Source organism: Crinia signifera, chromosome 8 (assembly GCF_055691185.1).
Source record: "Crinia signifera chromosome 8, ASM5569118v1, whole genome shotgun sequence".
Lineage (NCBI taxonomy): Eukaryota > Metazoa > Chordata > Amphibia > Anura > Myobatrachidae > Crinia > Crinia signifera.
Window position 1 is genome coordinate 165,470,859 of NC_139224.1, and position 20,103 is coordinate 165,490,961.

The following is a 20,103-nucleotide window of genomic DNA, read 5'->3' on the forward strand; positions in this document are numbered from 1 at the left end:
TGGTGCTGAGCGGGGGAGAGAGGCAGTGCTGTCATCTACTACCACTGCCTGGCTCCCTGCAGCGGGGGCGCGGGCCCTGGGCCCCACCATCAAACCCGAGCCATAAGTACACCCCACCACCCCCACCTCCTCGATGGCCCTGCACCCAACATACCGTGCACATGAGCGGTCATTCGATAATCGCAGTCGTGCGATCAGGTCTGAATGGCTTAATACTATAACGTGGCAGTGACATATTTGCTGTACCACAGACCTGACGGAGCCTGGTTACAGGAAGACGAGATAAACAGATTTATGCCGACACTATTGTAGCCCTACAGCCAATATGTTAACGATCAGACTTCATCTTTCACAGACGATTAAATTAAAAACGCCTTTAATACGAACATCCTTCTCCCGTAATAGAAGTAATACATTCATTCTCTCTGTTTCCCCTTAGGATTTTCTGGCCGCATCATTTATTTCTATAATTCACGTTTTTCGCCTGACGCAAGTTCATAAAAGAAAACATTTTAGTTACACGTGATGGTTCATTTTACGGCGTCTGATAAGAATGGATGAGAGAAAATGGAAATTACATCGGCACTTTGCTAAACCGCGGTTATTAATCAACGCGGTGTGCCGGTAAGCGTCCCCGAGAAGCAGAATTAGATAAACAGATTTATTAAGCAGCGGAGGTAGAAGCCACATAGAACTCATCTCTTCAATATTCTATGGCAGTTCCAGACAGGGATATTACTTTCTGGATGGTCCTCCGCATAATTCCCAGACCATTACAGGGCACTTGAGGTGAGCGCACAACTGTAAGATGAATCAATGTTTAATATTAATGATGATATATGTGAACAATGCAATGCGGAGGTAATCTCGTTACATCGGGAAGATCTGTTCTATTAGAGGAGGGATTGTTATTTGCTAACAACATGTGCAGGGAAGGCCGACTGTCTGCGGGTGCAAATAGAATTTATACCGTAGGAAAGGCAATAAAGAAATATAAATGAATAAAACATGAAAAACAGGTAACTTCCATGGTATATCAGCTTGCTAAGTATGAACTGAAGACATGACACCCCAGTTACTGGCTGCATTGTGGCAATCAGTATTTGTGTGACCATTTTAATCTTCCAAGATTTGACATCATATTTTCCGGGAGGAAGGAGACCGGAAATAACTGAAGAATGAAATACTTGGGGGGAGGCTGCAAGTGGATAATCTCTTTTATCTGATACACGGTTTGAATTTAGAGCTTGATTCTGGGTCGGACGCAGTCCCAGCCATCGTTATGGGGTAATTTTGATCGATTTCCTCCCCCGCGCGTTCGCACAATGTTTTTAATCTGTGCAAGCGCAGAGTGAAATATGCGCATGTGCAGGTTCCGTGGGCGAACGGACTCAGCGACTTGCATAGTAGCCGATCCGTTTGCACGGACCGATGCGGGCTGGGGGCGTGGGGTGGCAGAAACAAGTGTCACCCATGGGATTGCAGGCGGGTGGAGGCGTGCCGGGGGCGGGCACCTGCCCTCTCTTCGGCCGGGTGGGAGCGGATTCGCCGGGACTTGGCAAGCACCGAGCTTTGCAGCTTACAGAGTCAATCAGAATCAGGGCCTATGTCTCTTGCTGCTATTATATTTATGCTAACGCCCTGTGTACGTCCAAGCTTCCGAACGTTCACAGGCGCGGTGGTCATGTGTGCTGCAATACATGTAATGTATCTTTATATGAAATAACAGTCACAACCAGGGCCGCCAAGAGGGGGGAGTAGCGGGTACTAATTACCCAGGCCCAGGCTTGCTGGAGGGGCCCTAGTCCGACCCCCCTCTGTCCCCTTTTCCCCCTCCATCCCTCACGGGCAGCAGCACACGCCTACAGAATGAGCCTGCTGTCAGCACAGCACATGCTATAGGTGTGTGACGCTGCTGAGGGGGGGAATAACGCTTAAGAGTGTTGTTTCACCCACTAAATATTTTGGGGCGTGACCTAATTGTGGGAGGTGGCCACACCTCCCATGATTAGGCCACACCCATAACATTTTACCGGGCCCGGCATACCTCTCGGCGGCCCTGGCCGCACCATTGCTACTCGTACCAGTTCTTTGCGTCTCCCTACACAACCACTTTCAGCAACACCTGCGCAGTCCAAGACCAGAAACATCTCTACCGTTTCTGCTACTGTGCGTCTGACTGTACCATTGTGTGTGAACAAAGTCAGTGCACATGCGCACACTCGCTTCACTGCGTCCGATGCAGGCACAGTGAGACGGATAGGTTCAATTACTATTGGTCTACGCAAATCCACAGCAATTAAACTGTTCAACAATAACAATTTATTATGAATTCAACTTAGGGATGGACATCAATAGTTGATGTTTTGCAGTCATTTTATTTTTTTGAATGGGGGTAAGGAAGGGGGGGGGGGGGTTTGTAATGGGGGGGGGGTTTCCCATTCCAATATCATTCAATGGTGTGCAGCTGTTAAATATCTGGCCTGGCCTTGGGTCTCTAGTGCAAATCTGGATTCTTGGGAAAGAGGAGAATCATCGCCACAGTACTTCCATGGAAATGGTTGTAGTGCAATAGCTCATTATAAATATTTTATATAAGAAACCTGTCCATCATTCAATGACGGGCTTCCGTTGTACATTCCTAACAACATCATGTTCTAAGCACAGCAAATGGAGTCTGGTGGCCATGTGGGACGATCTCTGAGTACACACAGGACTTAATTCACTCCCCCACCCGCTTACTTTTCCAGCTACTGCTCTGACTCTCCAGCTACCACCATACCTCTATCGCCAGCTACAATCACCCACTCCCTTACTTTTCCAGTTACCGCTCTGACTCCCTCTCCAGCTACCGCCATACCTCTATCTCCAGCTACACTCCCCAACCCCCTTACTTTTCCAGCTACCATTCTGAGGCTCCCTCCAGCTACCTATATTCCTCTATCTCCAGCTACACTTCCCCACTCCCTTATTTTTCCAGCTACCATTCTGATGCTCTCTCCAGCTATCGCTATACCTCACTCTCCAGCTACTGTCCTACCTCTATCTCCAACTACACTCACCCACCCCCTTACTTTTCCAGTTACCGCTCTGATTCCCTCTCCAGCTATTGCCATACCTCTATCTCTAGCTACAATCCCCCACCCCTTACTTTTCCAGCTACCACTCTGACTCTCTCCAGCTACCACTGTACCTCTATCTCCAGCTATACTCCCCCACCGCTTACTTTTCCAGCTACTGCCATACCTCTATCTCCAGCTACACTCCCCCACCCCCTTACTTTTCCAGCTACCACTCTGACTCCCTCTCCAGCTACCTCCATACCTCTTATCTACAGCTGCACTCCCCAACCCCCTTACTTTTCCAGCTAAAGCTCTGACTCTCTCTCCAGCTACCTATATTCCTCTATCTCCAGCTACACTTCCCCACCCCCTTACTTTTCAAGCTACCATTCTGACGCTCTCTCCAGCTACCGCTATACCTCAATCTCCAGCTACTGTCCTACCTCTATCTCCAGCTACACTCCCCCACCCCCTTACTTTTCCAGCTACCACCCTGACACTCTCTCTCCTGCTACTGTCCTACCACTATCTCCAGCTACACTCCCTCACCCCTTACTTTTCCAGCTACTACCCTGTCTGTCTCTCTCTCTCTCTCTGTCCAGCTACCACCATTCCCCTATCTCCAGCTACAGTCCCCCACCACCTTACTTTTTCAGCTACCACCACACCTCTATCTCCAGCTACACTCCCCCACCACCTTACCTTTTCAGCTACCGCTCTGACTCCCTCTCCAGCTACCACCATACCTCTTATCTACAGCTACACTCCACCACCCCCTTACTTTTCCAGCTACTGCCATACCTCTTATCTCCAGCTACACTCCCCCACCACCTTACTTTTCCAGCTACCGCTCTGATTCCCTCTCCAGCTACCTATATTCCTCTATCTCCAGCTATATTCCCCAACCCCCTTACTTTTCCAGCTTCCGCTCTGACTCCCTCTCCAGCTAACGCCATACCACTGATCTCCAACTACACTCCCCCCCACCCTCTTGCCTCTCCAGCAACCAACCTGCCTCTCCCTCTCTCCAGTTACCACCCTACTCCTGTTTTCTGCCTCAGTCTCCAGTATAATTTTCTTTCTTTTCACTGATTTGCCAACCCTGTTCAATCAGGCTTCCACTCAGACTCTCCACCGAGTCTGCTGTCACAAAAATGGTCACAGATCTATTTAGTCTTGAGGTTCACGTGTCTCCCTGTTCTATTGCTTTTGTCACCATTGGTCAACTAATGGTTTTCACCTAAATACCCTTATTCCCATGGCCTATGTGACTCTTCCTGCTTACTTCCCCCATTTCTGATTGTTCCTTCAGTGTCTCTACGTCTTATACATTCTTATTTCCATGGTCATTTTAGGGATCCCACAGAGCTCTGTTCTCACCACTCAGCTTTTATCACCACATGGCTCTTCTCTATGTGAGTACATTTGCACATTTGGCCTCAAGTGCTACCTCTATGCTGACAACACCTATTCCGAGGTGTTGACATTTTCTTGTGTCTGCCTTTTGTCACTGTCAACCTAGTATATGTCTACCTTTTGTCAACATCGGCCTACTGACTATCTACCTAGACATTGTGGGGTAAATTTAATATCTATACGATTCACTTAGTGGCCAAAAATGTATCCAGATTTGATTTAAATTCATTATCAGTAGTTGCTGTAACCTCCCCACCGGCAATGAGTTCCAGAATGTTACTGCTCTAATGGTGAAGAATCCTCTTCTTAGTTCAGTACGGAATTTCTTTTCCTCGAGCCTCAGTACATGCCCGCGTGTCCTAAGTATAGGCCTGTCAGTGACCAATCATCTCCCAGTTCCATATGATTCCCAATCCTGTATGTGAACATACTAATCATATCACCTCTCAACATCTGTTTCTCCAGTGAAAACATATTCAGCCTGGTTAACCTATCTTTGTATTCTAGCGATCGAGACCATTTACTAGCTTAGTCACCCTTCTCTGTATCTGTTCCAATTCATTTATGTCCTTCCTAAGGTGCGGTGCCCAGAACTGAACACAATCTTCCAAGTGTGGTCTCACCAATGCCTTGTAAAGAGGCACTATCACATTGGCATCCCTTGAATCCATTCCCCTGTTAATGCATGCCAGTGTCCGGTTTGCTTTTGCTGCTGCACTTGAGCAGGGTGCACTATTACCCAAACTATGATGACCCCAAATCCTTCTCTACAGCAGAATTCCCTATAATAACTCCATTTAGCCTATAAGTAGCTTGTTCATTTTTGTTCCCATAATGAATTACTTTACATTTTTCAACGTTAAACTGCATTTTCCATCTTTCCAGTTTAATTAAGTCACTTTGTAGTGTTTCCACTCCCCTCCCCTGCAGCCCACACTGATCACAGTAGGTAAAGCTGATAACAGAAGCAATAACATTACTATTAACTCTTTCCCGGTACAGCTACTACTGCAGCTACTGCCAAAGTAAAGGCCCCATACATTGGTCCGACTTGTCCTAGGGATTTCCCCTGCAGCTCCCCAGGAGGGGACACACGATTAGGCTGCAGGGGCAAATGCAGGGTTTCCAGAGGGGCGGAGCTAAGCACGGAGATGGACACTTAGGTGACCCAGTATATGCCGGTCAGTCAAAGTATTATAGATAGACCAAATGTTAATAAGTATAATAATAGTAATAAAGAAAGAAAAAAAAAAATATATATATACACACACACACACACACACACACACACACACACACACACACACACACACACACATATATACATACATATACATATATACATACATATACATACGGGGGCATCAACAGCAGTGTAGGCCCCTGGGCATAGCAATGTATTGGGGCACCTACCGATCCTCCAGCGGTAGGGGTGGGGGAAGCTTTGATGTCCTGCGGGTGGTAGGGGGTATTCTATCAACCGCTCAGCATGTAGGGCCTGTATCAGTAATTTCCACTAATTACCCCTTTACTGCACGGGTGGTGGGAGATGGGGTGGGAGAAGGGGGCATTGGGCTGAATGAAGGGGCCCTGATACATAACTTCCAGGGTGGTAGAGGATGTTTAATATGCAGAGGAGGGGTGTATAGTGGAGTGGGCTTATTATTCATAATTTTCTGGTGGGAGGACAGCTTGCTTGACTGCAGATATCTACAGTTCCCGGAAATAGATTTCTTAGATTTTAATGGAATTAAAAACTAGAGAATCCCACCTACTGTACCACATGGTATTGGGGACTAGGGGATCATAGTTCAGGAGGCAGAGCAATCTGCCAATGAGTATATAATACTACATACCAGGTGTGTGGAGCTGGAGCAGTAACCAGCTGCTGGAAGGCTGATATCTCTGGTTCTGGGAAGAGGAGAGACAAGCTACTAGTGTCCCTTAAATGGGGGAGAGTCCCAGCTTTTGGAATATACCCTTAGAAAAACTCTAAGTCAGACAGAACCTGAAATATCTGACTGGGAAGAGCAATTAACAGGCTTGGATGGGGACCACTGCTTTGAAGTCAGATATCTCCGGTTTCCAATGGCCAATTTTTAAAATTCTTGTTCCCTTGGAAAGAGGGGACCTTCAGCTTTCAGGCTAGGGCCCTTAGACTCCTGGGGGGGTTTCTAGGTACCTCCCAACGTCTGGAGAAGCCGGAGAGGGACAGGGTGCATGCCGGAGGTGATTTTTTTGGGCCCCATTTTTTGCCACTGTGGGGGCATGCCCAGCAGCTCTATGAGCTGCTGGCCAGCCCCTCTGCCTGCAAGAATAGACGCTGTGCGCATGCGCACAGCGTCTATTCACAGACTACAGGGGGGGGACTCCCAACTGCCCCCCGCCGCGGGACACTGCTGGTGGCGAGAGGGACGCAGGAATGTCCCAAAATACCGGACAGTTGGGAGGTATGTATAAATCGCATGGATTTATCATATGCAGTCCCCGGGGAGCTGCAGGGGGAGAGATGGGTGGGGGACGCTGGGGAGCTGCAGGGAACAGGCCGGCAGGTTGAGCTGACAAATAGTCAGCAGGCGGGACACGCCGGTGAGCCAGGCATGGGGAGAGGCTGGCAGGGGCAGCGGACACATAGGCAGCAGGCGGGGGGACGCCGCTGAACCGGCGAGGGGAACAGCTCACGTGCTGGGCAGGAGGACCAGGCAGCGGCAGCTTCAATACAAAGAATGGGGAGCCAGTGATTGGCTGAGAGCTCTCAGCCAATCACTGCCTCCCCATTCGTTTGTATTGGGCTGTTCTTCCTTGAAGCTGCGGCTGCCTGGTCCTCCTGCCCAGCACGTGAGCTGTTCCCCTCACCGGTTCACCGGCGTCCTGCTGCCCCTGCCAGCCTCTCCCCATTCCCGGCTCACCGGCATCCCCCGCTGCCCCTGCCAGCCTCTCCCCATTCCCGGCTCACCGGCGTCCCCCGCTGCCCCTGCCAGCCTCTCCCCATGCCCGGCTCACTGGCGTCACCCGCCTGCTGACTATTTGTCAGCTCACCTTGCCCAGCTGTTCCCTGCAGCTCCCCGGCGTCCCCCACCCGCTGACCCTGCCCGGACACTGCACATAAGATTCAGGAAATCTTATGTGCAGCTGGTGCGACTGCCCGAGTCCGATCCGATGCGCATCGGGTCGGACAGGGTGTCAAAACATGCGATTTGGGACGATTTCACGGCCCGATTCATCCGAATCGGGTGAAATCGGGCCCAAATCGCATAATGTATGGGGGGCCTTAAGACATGTTTGATAAATAGCACCTAAAAATAAGACATTATCGATGTAATAAAAAATGATAGGTTACTGAGAAAAAATGTGACAGCTTTAAGCCACTTTGTGATCACCATTTGTCAGCCCACAGGGCCACACTGCAGAAGCCTATCCAAGGGTATGAGTCATATGATTGGCAGTACTTAGGACAACAGTCATTAGGTTGACAACTTGGGTCGATGCATGAAAAAGGTTGACATGGTCAAAAAGTTTTTCATGTCTTTTGGGTGTCTTTGTCGACATGGACACAGTATAAGTGTTCGGCTTCGCTCGCTGTGCTTCGCGCACAGTATTCTATTCTCACTCTATGCCCACTTGAAAATATAAAAAAACTCATGAAATACGTCAGCCTTTTCCATGTCTACCTGATGCTCATCAGTGGCATAACAATAGCCCTCGCAGAGCCCGTGATGGCGGGGAGGCGCTTAGAAAGTGTGGGCGGGGGAGGGGGGCTGCAGGGCTATTGTTACCCGCTGCCACGCATCTGTCTGCGATCCCGTCCCGGCTCTCCCTGGCTCCGAGTCCTGCTGCTAATGAAAAGTGACACACACAAAATGACTGCCCCCATACAGCAGACAGTTTTTGAGGATGCTAGAGGAGGTGGCAGCAGGAGCCAGGAGAGCCGAGACGGGACCGCAGACAAGATCGACAGTGGATGCGGAAGGGGTAAGGCGCGCGCGGGCGGGGGGGTGGGGGGGTTAACTCTACCTGTGGAGGGTGTAGGGGAGAGTGCTGCCAACATTTTTTTTTTGGGGGGGGGGGGGGGGGGGGGGGGTCGCTGACAACATTTTTGACAGGGGGAAGCAAATTTCATAGTTACACCACTGATGCTCATGTTGACATTTTGACCATGTATGTATGTAGACCTTTTTCGACTTATACTACAGAAATTCCATACAATGGGAATAATTATGAAAATGACTTATAATAGATGCAAACCTCTTGCTTCTCAGGGTTATAATGCTGTGCTAGAACACAATTACGCCGCGCCTGCCTGCTTTATTTTTGCTTTAATGCTTCCAAATGAAAAGCTCAAATTTTATTTCCCTTTCCCCCGGCTGCTACAAATGCACAGGTCGGTGGTTCCCAAACGTTTCTGAATCACGGAGCCCTAGAATATCTGCGTTCTTTTCACAGCACCTCTAGGATACAAAATATTAAATCAAGCAAATAGTTCCTACCTGTCACCCTAAGGGGTACATTTACTAAAGCTTCTAAAAATGAAAAGAGGTGACGTTTCCCTTAGCAACGTATCAGATGTCACCTATTTTAATATTTAAAAGCTTTAGTAAATTTGCTCCACATGGTCAGTTACGTGGTGGTACACATTTGTGCTTCTGATAGTCCACATCAGTGGCGGATTATCCACGGGGCAACAGGGGGGGTCAACCCAGGGCCCCCCACACCGGCTTCCCCACTGCTGTGGTGGTGGGCGGCAGGCAGCGGGATCACGCAGCGTGGGGCGGGCGTGGGATCTGGCAGTGCCGGGCGGGCTGGGGGGCCCTGCGGCGGATGTGAATTGAATGGTGGGGTCCCTGTGGTGGATGGGAAGTCAGCAGCGCTCGCATCTGCCGCTGTCTGGGGGGGGGGGCCTATACCTTTTGTTGTCCAGTGCCCCCACAGACCTTAATTCGGCCCTGGTCCACATGTTCTGTGACTGGCAGCCGCTAGCACTGGTTTTAACTACCATAAATCATTTATTTATTTACAGCTTTTATATAGTGCAGCAGATTCCGTTACAGTGTCTAATATAGCGCAGCAGATTCCGTTACAGCGTCTTATATAGCGCAGCAGATTCCGTTACAGTGTCTTATATAGCGCAGCAGATTCCGTTACAGTGTCTTATATAGCGCAGCAGATTCCGTTACAGTGTCTTATATAGCGCAGCAGATTCCGTTACAGTGTCTTATATAGCACAGCAGATTCGGTTGCAGTGTCTTATATAGCGCAGCAGATTCCGTTACAGTGTCTTATATAGCGCAGCAGATTCCGTTGCAGTGTCTTATATAGCGCAGCAGATTCCGTTACAGTGTCTTATATAGCGCAGCAGATACCGTTGCAGTGTCTAATATAGCGCAGCAGATTCTGTTACAGGTTCTTATATAGCGCAGCAGATTCCGTTACAGTGTCTTATATAGCACAGCAGATTCCGTTACAGCGTCTTATATAGCGCAGCAGATTCCGTTACAGGTTCTTATATAGCGCAGCAGATTCCGTTACAGCGTCTTATATAGCGCAGCAGATTCCGTTACAGGTTCTTATACAGCGCAGCAGATTCCATTACAGTGTCTTATATAGCGCAGAAGATTCCGTTACAGTGTCTTATATAGCGCAGCAGATTCCGTTAGTGTCTTATATAGCGCAGCAGATTCCGTTACAGTGACTTATATAGCGCAGCAGAATCCGTTACAGTTTCTTATATAGCGCAGCAGATTCCGTTACAGTGTCTTATATAGCGCAGCAGATTCCGTTACAGTGTCTTATATAGCGCAGCAGATTCTGTTAGTTTCTTATATAGCGCAGCAGATTCCGTTACAGTTTCTTATATAGCGCAGCCGATTCCGTTGCGCTTTACTGTAGACAGTGATAAAACAAACAACAGGTAACAACAGACAAACCTGGAGGTAAGAGGGCCCTGCTGCGAGCTTACAATCTATAGCGACATAGGAGGGAAACACAAGGACATTTGATTCGATTTGATCCTGGACCACCAACTCGGTGCACACCTGCAAGAGTCTCACGGCAACCCCAGGGGGCCTATGCCGGTCGACCGTTCTAGTTTAAGATCACCGCTAGAGTTACGTACCATTTGCTTTTTCCATATTTTGGACTTTTTTCACCCACGATTATCTACCAGACTTCATCCACAAACAGTAGCGTGTGAGGCCTAGAGAAAAGAGAATACAGTATGTTTTAAGATATCCAAACTGACCATATGTCGGCTTTATTCAAAACATCTAACGCACAATTACAAGGCAGACTGTTATGTTTAAAGCCCCATACACATTAGGCCGCTGTAGCATGGCCGCCGTTAACGAGGACCTCCCTCGTCCCGACATGCTGGACGGGGGAGGGAGTCGTTTACATGCGGTGGGTGGGGGAGCATCGTTAAGGACATCAAGCGTACACGCTACAAAACCCTTTGAGTGCCAACATCTCTGTGAGAGATGTTCAAAATATCCACAAAAAAATGACGGCAACCCTCAAATTTTTTATATAAATTCAAATTAAAAAATGGGTACTTGTTTCCTAGCACGGCGCCAGCGATTTTAATTGCATCCATCGGGACCCAAAAAATCATGCGATGCGATCAACGCGATTTTTTACAATGGAACCAATGTAAAATGGTCCCTGAGACCCGATTTTACAGTGGCCCCAATGTAAAATGCCCCCCAGACCTCAATTTTCATTGTATACCCACCCTCATGGGTGAAATGCCCCCCATTGTTAACGCCACCCCACGATCAACGCCAACCCAAAGTGTGGCGAGCGCAGCGAGCCCATGAGGGGCGGCGGTACGCGTCCTCCGACCTTTTCATACCCCCACTATCCACGTTGGCGTGGAGTTGATTTTATATAGTGTGGCGAGCGCACCGAGCCACCGAGCCCCGCGAGGGGACGCGCATTACTTCACATGTATTACGCATCCGCTCGCCACGCTTCGGGCTCGGTGGTTCGCTGCGCTCGCCACACTATATAAATCAAATCCTCGCCGACGTGGATAGCGGGGGTATGAAAAGGTCGTAGGACACGTACCGCCGCCCCTCGCTGGCTCGCTATGCTCGCCACGCTTTGGGTTGCCATTAATTGTGGGTTGCCATTAACAATGGGGGGGCATTTCACATACACATTACCCATTAGGGTGCCTATACAATCAAATATCTGGGCCATTGGCCCATTTAACATTGTTCCCTATTGTTGATCGCATCGCATGCCATTATAATGGCATGCGATGGACGCGATCAACGCGATTTTGTAATAGCTGGCAAATTACCTTTGCTCCCTATGAAATATCGCGTCGGTCGCATCGCGTGCCATTATAATGGCATGCGATGGACGCGATAAACGCAATTGTCTCATTGCCGGCAATAAAGGCTAATAATAGCCAAATATGGTGTCGGTCGCGTCCATCGCATACCTTAAGTTACCTTAACTTAAGACAAAAAGGGACAGAGAAGAATGTCTTTTTTGTTGGCGCACAAAAAGAGGTTTAAAGAAGAATGTATGAGTTAAAAGTTTTTCTTTATTAGAATATATTTAAAATAAAACTGTCCAGTATGTGAAATATTCCAAGTACATATATATGTGTGAAAAACCCTTTATTAATTTTATAGGTTTTAAATAATAAAATACACTTCAAATGTGATTTGTGTCCTTTTTTATATATTGTGTTAGGTCCTTATATATTAGGGAGTTTTACAAGGACGTGGGTACGTTATTCCTTCACTGTGTTAATTAAATTATTAATCTATTATTTACAGCGTTGCTCCCTTTGTGATGCTGTTCTTAGGTTATTCTGTTGTTGACTGTTTTATGCGAGTTTAAATGTTCACAAATGAATCATTTAGTGGTTGTCACCCAATATCAATAGTTTAATTCTTTGTTTTATGTGCACTTGATAGGTTGAGACTGTTGCCAATTTTAGAATGGATTATACTTAGTTGCTTTATCAGCATAAACAATTATACTGTAATTGTGCTTGAAAATGAGAATACACAATGTTGCTGTAGATCTTATTGTTGCTGTTCCAGTTCCTTCTATTAATAGATTAGACTGTCTGTGCAGCTTTGGTCCCTACAGGTTGTTTAACATGTCTACCGTCCATCCACTTGTGCAGACTGAAAATAGTAGGATTGAAATTGTCCAGCTGGTATTGCCGGTTATCCAATTTAGCAGGTCTTATTTTGTGGGAGTTGGTAATTTTAATTTAACATGTTATCAGCCTATGATATTAGTAATATTGCTGGTTATACAATCCTTGTGGGACAATAAAATTTTTACAACTTTTTTAGATATAATTGTTGATAGCCAGTTTCACAAGATATGATTTTAATGCGGGTTCCACTATTGTAAATTGTGTTTCCGCAATCTCAATTTATTGCTGCCGGCTAAACAATTGGTGTATATGCTGAAAGCAACTGATATTTCTAGGGTCGTATATTAATTGATGGCAGGTTTCAACAAAACAAATTTGTACAGATGTTGCAACTATATAGGAGGCAGTTATGGCTGTTGCTGACTCTGCTTCAGCTTTATATATGCCGCTGATTCACTGGTATATATTCTGTGGTTGAATACGTTATCTGCTGGTGTGTATCACATCCTATATTCTTGCAGATGTATTCTTGTGAATTTCCATACAATATCTGCTGGTGTATATCACCTTATATGCAGTTATTTTTTATATGGTTTTTTTTATATTCATTAGAGAACATTTGTACAATTGATTTTTATTTTTGCACACATAGGGTTACATAAATAACATGGTTCCAAGTGATTCAAGAGAAGGTTGGTTTTTACATACGATTGCAAGCTTTAGATCAAACACTGTTCTGGCTTGGGTGATACAGTGGTTATATTCTTTTTTGCTTGTTCATAAATGTATGTATGATGATAATGGGTTCTTATAGCATTAGGAGCGTACTGTTAGCAAAAGCTGGTATGTGCTGATGTTGCACTGATCCAGCCGATTGTAGAGAAAGTGTGTCGCTACTTCTGCTATGTCGATATAGCTGACAGTGCGAGTGCAGATGTACATTAAGTTTGTGTTATCTTTATAGCAGTTATTACAGATAGATCAGCCGTTATTTCTGCTGTATCTGTACAGCCTAGCAGAGCACCTGCAGTTGGTACATTAGTTCTCACCAGCTGCACAGATATATAGTAAGGTTTCTTGCGGCTAGATCAGCCGCTACTCCTGCTGTATTGTTACAGTCGGCATAGCGGGTGCAGCTTGTATATTTAAAGTTGTGCCAGTTTTGCGTATGCATATGCTGGTTTCAGTTAGATAAATCAGCCGTTACTCCGGCCGTATGGGTGCAGCCAACAGAGCGGGTGCACTCTCGTGCTACCATGTGCTGTGTCTGACAGTTTTTAGAAGGCAGCCAAGAGAGCGGGTACAGTCGCGTATTAACGCTGTGCTGTGTGGGTGCAGTCGACAGAGCGGGTGCATTCGTATGCTGGCACCTCTCTGTCGCTGTGTCCATATGCTGTAAGTAACAGTTTTGAGCGGACAAGCCAGACGCTGCTTTTGGCTGTGTTCTGACAGCCGGTAAAGCGGGTACAGTCGCGTGTTAACGCTGCACTGTCACTCCGCAAAAATACAATCTATAACAGTTATAGCATCACATTAATCACAATCATTGAGGACCTAACATTTAGGACATGTGAACGCCGACGCGCGTTTCACTATGACAGTTTTTTCAAGGCAGAACCCGATCATTCTGCTTGGATGGTATTTAAATGCGCAGCCACCAATTACAGGCTGTATTTGAGTTCACGTGTTTTCCTCATCCACTGTTTCTTCATGAAGTTCAATTATGCCTCATGCAGGGTACAGGTAGTCCCTGTTTCTTTATAATAAACCCGTTTATGTGTCCCTAAATCTGGGGGGTGCATTGGATAATCGCTTATTATCTCAGACAAAATAATTATAAGTTACAAGGAGGGAATTTTTGGACTATGTAATCTGGTATATTATGCACTAATAATCAATATTGTTTTATATATATATGTGCTTGCATTATTTGAAATCAAATATTTAGATAATTAATATATATTAAAACGTTGTGCGTGAGTCAAGACAGATTAATTTTGAAAATAAATAAATAATCAATATTGTTTTTTATATTTGTATATGTACTTGCATAATTTGAGATCGGATGTTTGAATAAATAATATATATCAAATTATTATATATTAAAACGTTGTGCATGGGTCAAGACAAATTATTGATGATAAATGAATATATAAATAATTTGTGTAGTGAGTATACCAAAATAAAGGGGTGTGAGTATTACATGGAAGATAATAATGAGTGTATTGTGATTTTTGGACCATATTTCAAATGGTGATAGGAGTGTTATACTGGATAGGTTCTTATTGTGTAAATGATGTTTTGATGTCTCAATTCATTAAGATGGCGGTGTAAAAGATTGGTGATGGTGTGATAAAACAGAAAAACCTTTGTGAGTGGAAAACCTTTGTGATTGTGCAAGAATTCATCTTAATTGAATATAATGAAGTATGAGGAAATAATTTGTGAAGAGGTTTGATACATCTTGTCATTAATTTGTCATTAATTAATATTTATATCTGTCATTAATCTGTCATTTTTATTTATGGAATTGTTGGATATACCATACATAGATTATTTCTGAATATTTTGGTATCCTTTTGTTTAATCAGAATTTGTCTGATACGTTTTAGCATTCTCTTATAATTATTCTGATGTATATTAAATATAGTAATCTCTTCGGCATATCTTTGGTTCATGATATGGTCTTTATATATCATATTCATATCTGTGGTCACGGTTTTTAGAGATTAAGATGAGGAAAGCCGTGTTGGTTATAAAAGGAAGTTGGAGGGTAAAGGAGAGGGGGAGCATGAAAGAGAGGAGAGGAGGGGGGCATATGTTATGTGGGGATGTGGCCTGGAGATATTTCAAAGGAAATGTATGTAACTATTGTTCTCATTGAGACCTTTTGGATATACACTATCCATCATGAAGATCATTTGTGTCTCAAATTGTAACAGTTTCTTGTCTACATCCCCTCCTCTGATGTTTAGTCGTATGTGTCTCATCCCAAATGCTTGCAATCCCAGAGGATTTCCTTCATGGTGTGATAGGAAATGGGAAGCTATTGGGGTGAGGTTTTTAAAGTTGATTTTGTCTTGTTTTGCTCTCTTTATGCTGTTTACATGCTCCAAGATTCTTACTTTAAGTTTCCTTTTTGTCTTCCCAATATAGATATGGTTACATGGACATTTTAAATGATACACTACTCCCTCCGTGGTGCAGTTGATGTAATCATTTATATTCCATTTTTTTCCATATCTATCACGGTAACTCGTTGTGGGTACCATAAAGGGGCATGCTTTGCATTGGCGACAGCAGTAGGATCCCTTCTTGGAGATAAGAGGTTTCTGTATTTTAGACAAATGGCTCTGGACCAAGACATCCTTCAAATTGTTTGAACGTCTCCAGCTGATCTGGACCTTTTTGGGGAGGATACCCATTAAATCAGTATCCGTGTGGAGAACTGGCCAGTGTTTTTGTAAGATTTCATTTATTTCGCGCCACTTGTTACTAAAGGTCCCAATGAACCTTACTGGTTCTTCTTTTTTAGTTCTAATTTTTGGGATCAGAAGTGACTCTCGAGGGCGTTCTCTTACTTCTTTCTTGGCTTTCTTTACTGATCTCTTGCTATAGCCTCTTTGGTGAAGTCTCTCACAGAGTTGTTGTTCTCTTATAGCAAAGTCGGTGGTCTGTGAACAGTTTCTCTTAGTTCTTAGGATTTCTCCTTTAGGTATAGCTCTGATAGTGGCTGGGTGATGAGAGCTTGTTGCGTGAAGAAGGCTATTTGTGGCAGTTTCCTTACGGTAATTGTCCGTAGAGATGTGGCCGTTGTCTTCGATTCGTATGCACAAATCCAGGAAATTTACTGTTTCTTTGCTACAGTTGCCTGTTAATTTGAGATCTAAGGTATTGTGGTTCAAGATATCGATAAATGTCTCCAGTTCTTTTTGGTCTCCATCCCATATCAATAGGATGTCATCTATATATCTGAGATATAATACCACATGATCCGTATAGATGTTATTGGTTTCGGCAAACATGACTTCCCTTTCCCACCACCCCAGGTAAAGGTTCGCGTACGTTGGGGCACAAGCTGTCCCCATCGCAGTCCCCTTTACCTGGAGGTAGTGCTTCTCATTGCATGTGAAATAATTTTTGGTGAGCACAAACTCCAATAATTGAATCAAAAAGGAGTTGAAGTTATTTTGTCGGTTCATGCTAAGAAAGAATTTGGTTGCATTGATGCCGTTGTCATGATGTATACTAGTATACAGACTCTCGACATCATATGTGGCCAACCATGTATCCGGTCCTACTGTTATATCCTGAAGTTTACGGAGGACATCCATTGTGTCTCTTACGTACGAGGGTAGGGAAAGTACATGATGTCGTAAGTACTGATCGATGTAAATGCTTGCTTTTTCTGTTAAACATCCTACCCCCGACATGATGGGCCTTCCTGGTGGTGTTGTTTCATTTTTGTGAATTTTTGGTAATAGATATAATGTTGGGGTTACCGGAGAGTCTACTTGTAAAAATTCGTAATCTTTCTTAGTGATAATATTATCCTTCCATGCATTCTCGATCATATTTTTGTACATGTGAAGGTAGTTGGTGGTTGGGTTAAAGGGAAGAATCTTGTAGCATTTTTTATCGTTAAGTTGTTTGTTTAGTTCCTGGATATACATGGATCTTGGCCATAAAACCACATTTCCCCCCTTATCGGAGGGTTTGATGATTATGTCCTCCCATTTAGCAATTTCTTTGAGGGCCATCCTTTCTCCAGTTGTTAAATTGTCATGGTGACTTTCCAACGGATCTGACTGGCTGAGGAGTTTGTCCAGATCTTTTGATATAAGATCCAGATAGACTTTTACTGGTGGACAAATCTTAAAGTCCGGGAAGAACATAGATTTCTTTTGAAGCAATTGGCTGTTATATGGCTGGATCCTTGATTCATCTTCATCTCTTTCGAGTTCAAGGTCTTCTAGGATCTTTAAAATTTCCAAATCTTCTTTGGAAAAAGAGGAAGCGGTATTGATGTTGGAGTATCGTTCCTGTAGCCTTTTTTGGGTACTGAAGAATTTTTTAAGGAGTATTTTCCGTGCGAAGAGCTGGATATCTTTCTCACAATCAAATCGGTCAGGTTTACTGACAGGTGAGAAGGATAAGCCTTTAGATAATAAAGATGTTTCGTCTGTACTAAGTATTCTTGTAGAGAGGTTAATAACTCTTAGGTTGTCCTCTACTTCTTGTACTGGCGTCTCTCTCTCGGCTCTTCTCTCCAGTCTCTGTATTCTCGCTTTCTTCTTGTTCCCCTTGCCCCGCCTGGTCTTGTATCTTCTAGGTTGGAACGACTGTTCCTTGGGGTCATGTCTAAAAAAGGCCTACGGTTGCTGTCAAACATGCTCAAAGGGCCCTCTCCTTCGGACGAGTCAACCTCTGATGTAGAGTAGTGGTTCCTAGTCTCGCTTCTATTTCTAGGGTTATAAGTTCTCCATCTATAGACAGTGCCTTGGGCGAAGTCCGTCTTGTCCCTTTGTAGTTTCCTACGCTTCCTCTCTATCACAGTGGCTTCAAATTCTTCTACCTCTTTCTTATATCTGTTGTACATAGATTGAAATTTGTCGAGTCCTTCAAACTTCCTCAGCTTTTCGGCCAGTATTGATATATCTTTTGTATATTGATTTAGCAAGATCTCATCATGCTTTATCAATATCTTAATTAGATCCGTGGAACATTGTGTCAGGGTGTGCTCCCATTCTTTCTTAAGCTCTTCTGTAGCAAGTTCATACGTGGGGAACACTCTCGGTCGTAATCCCCTAGGGGTTATGTTGTTCTTCAAGTAGTTGTCGAATGTGTTCTTATTCCACCACGTTTTACTTTGCTTGATTTGTACCTGTTTAAGAGAGAAGAGATCTTCCGACCAACTTCTGTTTGCCGGATCATTTGTATCCATTTCACTGCCCGATAGGAGGTCCAGGCCATTGTTTAATTTTTCTCTCCTGTCATCTAAATCTTTTGACAAATTGAATGTCGCCATGCTGTGCTGGATGATCGGGTTTTTTTCTTTTCGGGGATTGTTCTTTTTTTAAATTTAAAAAGAAAGTACCCCTAAAAACCTTAACTTAAGGTATGCGATCACCCACGACGGGCGCCGGGCTAGGAAACAAGTACCAAAAATGTTATGTAACAGATTACATTTCCTATATAAGGAAACATTACAGGTCATTATGAGGAATACAAATGTTTGCTTGAAAATCTTCACACCTGTTTTGACAAATGCCCTTGGCATTCAAAGGGTTAAAGCAAAAGATATCTTTCCGAATGGGCTTTTCTGAAATACATCTTTCACTTTATGGTCTAGTGTGTATCGGGCTTAAGGAGAGCTACCAATTTGCCAATGGATTTGTTCGTACGAGTCAACCAAAGACAGAGGGAGAAGTCCAAAGGAAAATTGCTTCCCATCAGCAGCTGTTCTACTGATTCTAACTCATTTTAACAAGAGAACAACATGGATTCAAGCCGTTCCACGTGAGATGTGCCCACACTGTTGCTGACAAAAACAAGTTTAATTTCACAGAACCTAAACCCCCGCCAGCGCCACTGACAGCCGCGTCTCGTTGTTTGACACCCTGTATAAGTTTACATTCTAAAGATCTATTTAGCATTTTAGCAAGAAGAATGAGAATAAGCAAATGCTTTAAAATCTATTTAATCTTAATCGCAGAGCTTTTGTTATGGTGGTGGCGGGGGGGGGGGGGGGGGGGGCACAATCCCCTCTAAGAGTATATTCTAATACTCTTTGCTGCAAATTGCTCACCAGGTGGGTCCTTAATTATATAGGGGGGGGGGGGGGCTATATTCTAAATAAAAACACATTGATGGAACAGATTGTCCTAGCTACAGTGCATGTTTGTGATGTTATTCCTGGCTTATGCTAATTCCGCCAGGCAGTTGAGCAGCCCCCTCTGCCTTCCAAGTCATTTTTTTGACAACAATTTGCAGTGCAGGTATAATTGAATATCCCAGCAACAGTCATTCCCTATCTGCTGATGATATTACAGAAACAAATGCACAAATGTCTCGATGATCCTTGTGCCAGTCACATAATATACCAGGAGCCTGGCTGGCTGTGTCATTTATTAGTGTTGGGTGTTTTACATTTCAGGTGCACCTGTACCGCAAAACCATAATGGGATGATAAATACAACAGAAAGCCTGGTGACAGATAGGTACACACAGCCCTCTGTGCAAAGCCAGGTTCCGCAGCTAAAACAGCAACTCAATGATAAAACAAATGTTCTGCATTACAGTATTATTTATTAACTTTGCAGTCGTGCGTTTGCGATATGAATGGACAAAGATCACCGATGGCAACCCCACCGCCACATCTCACCTGCAGCATCCCAGTCCTAGAACTAGATCATTAAAATATTAGCATATCTTACATAACATTCACACATAAAAGGAATTTAACAAGACGCCGCAGAAATGAGATGCAATTATCATCCCCGT

The 20,103-nt window shown here is 44.7% G+C and overlaps 1 protein-coding gene across 6 annotated transcripts in view; it reads right to left on the reverse strand.

Annotated features, from left to right (window-relative positions):
• The window catches only part of KANK4 (KN motif and ankyrin repeat domains 4), a 152,078-nt gene that overhangs the window by 48,582 nt on the left and 83,393 nt on the right, over window positions 1-20,103 (reverse strand). For 5 of the 6 annotated variants that reach the window (XM_083157656.1, XM_083157655.1, XM_083157654.1 and 2 more), the window contains one exon: window positions 10,591-10,671. The exons of the other annotated variant lie outside the window; for it this stretch is intronic. In XM_083157656.1, the coding sequence (XP_083013782.1) occupies window positions 10,591-10,606 (16 nt within the window). In that variant the 5' untranslated portion in view covers window positions 10,607-10,671. The remainder of the gene's footprint in view (window positions 1-10,590; window positions 10,672-20,103) is intronic. 6 annotated transcript variants of the gene reach the window in all.